General features: G+C 35.7%; 1 protein-coding gene across 1 annotated transcript; it reads right to left on the bottom strand.

Annotated features, from left to right (window-relative positions):
- Nucleotides 1-1,910: 1,910 nt before the first annotated feature.
- LOC111469505 (dof zinc finger protein DOF3.6-like) lies at nucleotides 1,911-3,013 on the bottom strand. The gene is made up of 2 exons (XM_023114800.1): nucleotides 2,724-3,013; nucleotides 1,911-2,642 (listed from the first exon to the last, which is right to left on the bottom strand). The coding sequence occupies exons 1-2, from the start codon at nucleotides 2,775-2,777 to the stop codon at nucleotides 2,016-2,018; spliced, it is 681 nt and encodes a 226-aa protein (XP_022970568.1). The 5' UTR covers nucleotides 2,778-3,013; the 3' UTR covers nucleotides 1,911-2,015.
- Nucleotides 3,014-5,396: the final 2,383 nt, after the last annotated feature.

Below are 5,396 nucleotides of genomic sequence, written 5' to 3'. Positions count from 1 at the left end.
CCGCTCATTAAGAAAGGAAAGACTCAAGGTGAATGAGACTGAACTATTGGTCTCTTCTCTCTTTTTTTTCCTCTCCGTGAGAGAATTCAGTAAAGATGCTTTGCTCCTTTCCCTCGGCTTCTCTCCCTCCAAGTTCTTATTTTCTTATTGTTACATTAGTGGGGATCCTTGGACATTGTGAATAACCAAATTCCAATGAAAATGAAACCTTTAGTATAAATCAATGCAATTTAGGAAGACTTGATTAATGAACGACCATCAGTTCAAGTCCTGGATTTTCGAATTGAGAGATGAAGAATTCTCACTATTCCTTAGATTAATGGACCTGGCCTATAAAGACCAAACAGGTATTCGATGAAATAGAAAAAGATTCAACCGAAGCATGATGAACTTAAAGAGACACCGTCTTAAAGAGATGAGACGTGATACTCATCCTAATTGATTTTGAGACGGAATTTCATAGTCATCTAATATTGAATATATCCAACATAGATTTCGAGTAACTACTCCAAGTAGTTTGGATCTTTACACAAGATCTTCAACCAAAAATACAAGAAACAAAACTTCTAGAAAAATGTTTGTGTTCTTGGTTTTTTTTAGTTTGGTTCTTGGCGTTTTCTTAAGATTGCTGTCTTCATTACATCCGTACTTGTACACATATTACGACAATATCATTGTTCTAACTCTGTCTTGTACGCACATGCACACACACACACATGTCTTGACGTTTTGACGAAAAATATGAAGCAATCAGTAAAAGAAAAATCCAGCATGTGGGTAGGAACACCATTACCTGTTAAAGCTTCATCACTCACACCACTTTCTTTTTTGTATCAAACAATTTGAAGACAAAGACACCAATAATAAGCGATGACGTTGAAAGGACGTGTAGGTGTCAAATCAGGTCAACAGTTTTCTCTTCAAAATCAGAGCTGCATTAAAAGGTGTGTCTTTGAGAATAATGTACTGAAATTTTCTGTCTCAAATTCCCATTGTGGGTAGCTTTCTTCAATCCTTATTATACTCCCATAAACCCTATGAAATTCCCAATGTTACGTATCCGTCTACCTCACGGTTTCTAAACGTATTTATTAGGAAAAGTTTTTCACACTCTTATTACAAATGTTTTGTTTCCCTCTCCAACCGATGTAAAATCTCATAATCCATCTCCTTGGGGACTCAGCGTCTTCTCTGGCACACCGTCTAGTGTCTAGCTATGATATTATTTGTAAATGGCTCAAGCTCACTGTTAGTAGATATTGTCCGCTTTAACCTGCTACGTATTGTCGTCAGCCTCACAGTTTTAAAACGTGTCTACTAGGGAGAGGTTTACACGCCCTTATAAGAAATGTTTCGTTCCTCTCTTCTACCGACGTGATATCTTACAATCCACCTCCCTTAGAGGCCCAATGTCCTTGATGGCACACGACCTGGTGTTTGACTCTGATATCATTTGTAACAGTCCAAGCTCACCACTAGTAGATATTGTTAGCTCGTTATGTAACGCCGTCAGTCTCACGATTTTAAAACGTGTCTACTAGGGAGAAGTTTCCACACCCTTATAAAAAATATTTTATTCTCCTCTCCAACCGATATGGAATCTAAGAATTGAACTTAGAACTATCACTTCAACATAGTGTGCTTGAATACTCAATCCATTTTATACACAAACAAAAAAACATTCTTCCATGTAGATTCAACTCGATCGATTTCAGTACCTTAACAAACATATGCAGATCATAATCACACATATTCTCAAAAGAAATTGAAAGGAAAAAAAAAACAATATTTTGTTATGATTAACATCTATAAAGCCTAAGTAGCTTAATAAAAGATTTAACTGATCAAGTGATGTCTTTTTTCTTTTAATCATTTGTCAAATCACTTAACCATTTAAATCTTGGTAAGTTGATATATATCAATGAAACTTACTACAAAGCCGTGGGAGGCGCCACTTGAAGAAGAAATGATAGCAGCTGAAAGATCTGTGCACCCATTTCCTTTGCTTATCACAATTATTGATACCCAAATTTGAGGATTTCAACAAATTCAGCACTTGGGGTATCTTCAATCTTCCCTAAAGGCAACTGGGTCGCTCTTGAATTTGGTGTTGGGATTGAATTTGTTGGGTACCATCCCGTTGGGGTTTCTAAGCCACCTGAGATAGGACAGTTCATGAAACTGCGCCATTGATGATTCTGAAGAGCATCGTTTCCAATATCATTGAAATTCAACCCTAAATTCATTGTTCCATATTGAGGAAAATTGTTGAGTGAAGCCATGAATGAAAGGGGAGGATTTTGAGGCTGTAAATCACCAATAACATTCAGCTGAGTTTCATTCCGAGCTACCGGAGACTTCGAGCGTCGAGTTTTAATCTTCTTATTCCGACGACAACCGCCTCCAACAGGGACGTTCCGAAGCGCACCACCACGAGTCCAATATCGGCGACAAGCCTTACAGAAATGGCGCGGTTGAGAGAGACTATAGTTATTGAAGTAACAAAATTTGGTGTTGGTTGAATCACATCTAGGACACTTGAGTGCCATCTCCGGTAGAGGTACGTTAGCCAACCGAGCTCGGTCGGCCATGGAACCGCGTCGAATCGAGCTAACTCCACCGCCACCGACATGATTTGATGGCTGCAAAAAAACCCAACAAAGAAAAAGTTGAGATATTTGGGATATTCAAGAGGAAGAAGGAAAAGAACACAAAACCCTAACCTGAAGGCAATTGGGAGGAGGATCTAAAAAGAGTGGAAGAGAGGAGAAATCCATGGAAGGACTGATCTTTTATCCTTTTATAAAGCGGAATTCGATACGTTCGGAGAATCGTAAGCAGAGACGAAGGTAAAAGAGAAAAGGAAGAAGAGAATTAAAGGTATGGAGAGGAAGCTTTTGATGAACTTTGGTCTCTTATTCCCTTCATTCTCTTCTTTATCTTTTTGTTTTATTGTATTTTTAGGGTTTTAGTGGAAGGAGCTTACTTAGCTTACTTAGCTTATAAGCTTTCACCTATGCACTCATAAAGGGAGAAGGGGAATAAAGTGCCTCTCATCTCATGCATTTAATAATCTTAATGCATAAAATATTGTTATAACTTTAAACTCTTTTCATTTTAATTTATATATTTTCATCGAGGAAAAGCCATTTTTTTCTCAACAATGTCTTTGTCATTTGATCTAAATAGGGTTTCGTTAAATAAGAACACATTTGATAAATACTGTGTTAGGATTGATACCAGTTTTTAGCTCTGGTACCAATTGTTAGGATCGCCCAACAACGCACATACTCAATCAAGATGAACGTAAAGAACAGGAGAAAGAAAATACAAGAGGAATATGGGCGAATATTGGCTAAAGGTTTTATTATTGATGACTTCAAAGTATGTACAACAAGAGAGAATACAGAGAACGAAGAGGAGTACATTTTGAGAGCACTGCCCTGCTTCGCGTGTATATATATGGTTTCAATTTGCTAAATATACCTTCCAAGATTTAAACCTACTATATATAATCTATGTCTATCAAATCTTTACCAAATATCTACCATATATATCTCTATCATGTTCCATATCCCAACATGCTGATAACTCTTGGGGTATTATAATGGAAAAATCCATTAGACAATGAACTATTGGTTCTAAGCCATTTCTGGTGATGAATCAACAATCCGAAGAGCTTTTCTTGCATATTCTTGATAAACAAGCGTTTATATACACATATAGGAAGATCTGTTTGGGAAGTAAGCAGCCCCTTTGACATCTCTTCGTCTGCAAAGAATTCTCGATGCGAAAACACAGAGACAAAAGGCTGATCTTTGAATAGGAAAAAGAGTGGATTTGTAGGGTTCCAAATGAATTGGCTTATTCGAAAAAAGTCTTGTTCGTTGGAAGATCTATCTCGTGTCTGATACTGCACGGTTTCACTCTAACACATGCGTTTTAAAACTATAAGACTGACGACGATGCGTAATAGATCAAAATGAACTAATATCGGATAGTGGTGGACTTGAGTTGGTACCGATAAACTACTCCATAAGAATTTGTAATGTAAAAGGGAATTGCCAATATGTAGCAATTAGGGGTTTGGTGGTGGGGCTGAAGAGGTACGTAATGGAAGGTACATAATTGAGGGCTTTGCCTCAAAACTCTGATTAGTTTCAGAGAGCTTTCATGTGGGACTCACATGGAACCCCTTCAATTCAATTCAACACCATCCTTATTATTAACCCAAATACTAAAACAATTTCATTTCATTTATTTATTATTAACATTTATAGGTTATCTTTTGGGATGATGTGATTTCACACAAAAGAGTTGCGTTCAACAATCTTGTATCATAGCGAAGTTGGTATAAGTTGTTTGATCTCTTAGAATTATTAATATGTTATATGGTTGTAGCTTTTACTTGATCTTCTACATCAGCAACGAATTCTTAAGATTATTAGTGGGTGAATTTCCTGTGTCGTGAGTAATTCGTGACTCTACAAGTCTGTGTCAAAAGTCAGATAATAATCGTTATCTTCTTGGCTTATAACTGTTACCATGTTAAAACTAGGTTTTACGATGGATCGAGTTATAGTCCAAGTGATGAAATCATTCAAATTTATTTTGAAACATGGTTGGCGTTTTTTTTACTTGAAATATTTGACCAAATTGCATTTTTTTAAAACTTTAGATTTTGAATAAAATCAAGAAAAGGCCAAATGCATTCAAACATAATTATGTCATCTTTTTTTTTTGATAACTTTTTCACTATTAAGTTTATGGATCTTTGGCCTCTTCAATGATACAATCATATTGCTTTGGAATCCAACACTTTTTGACTGCTTTTTTTGTGTTTCTTATTTGTTTTATTGTCCATTCTATTGTAACATTTTTGAGATTGAGACTTCAAATCATCTCGTCATCGAAGATATGAAGGATAAATTATTTGTATATTGTTTGATTACAGGTCTTTTAAAGTAACAAAAAAATGGCGTCGGTTCTTAATCATGATGCTTCTATTTAAAAAAATGTTAATTAGGAAGAAATTATCTTTAAATAGTTATCAAATAGTTCTTATTGTAACTCAGGTGGTTAGAAGTTAGAATATGGATTTGACATTTGATGGTTGGAACATTTTCTTGTATCCTCACAAACCAACGAGTCATTCTAATATGGTTTGTAAGAAAATTTTTAAGAGGTCACCCTGTTGAGAGTTGTCATGATGATTTGGTTCATAAATATTTGGATTCCTGAATGTTTTTGGTATATTCTCCATTTCGATTCATGAATCTATTTGATTCATTTGGTTCATCTCTCACATTGATACATTCTCTCGTACTGGTACATGAATTATCTTAATTCATGTGATTTGCGTAGGAGTATTAGTGTTGCTTCCGATCATGTATGAA

The sequence above is a fragment of the Cucurbita maxima genome, unplaced genomic scaffold (assembly GCF_002738345.1).
Source record: "Cucurbita maxima cultivar Rimu unplaced genomic scaffold, Cmax_1.0 Cma_Scf00040, whole genome shotgun sequence".
NCBI lineage: Eukaryota > Viridiplantae > Streptophyta > Magnoliopsida > Cucurbitales > Cucurbitaceae > Cucurbita > Cucurbita maxima.
Note: the sequence above shows the minus strand (reverse complement) of the source record. Positions and strands in the feature narration are given on the sequence as shown.

Coding starts and splice junctions, on each gene's coding strand:
- LOC111469505 (XM_023114800.1), bottom strand. CDS start 2,777: ATGGATTTCTCCTCTCTTCCACTCTTTTTAGATCCTCCTCCCAATTGC. Junction 2,643..2,723: donor CTCCTCCCAATTGCCTTCAG/GTTAGGGTTTTG, acceptor GTTTTTTTGCAG/CCATCAAATCATGTCGGTGG.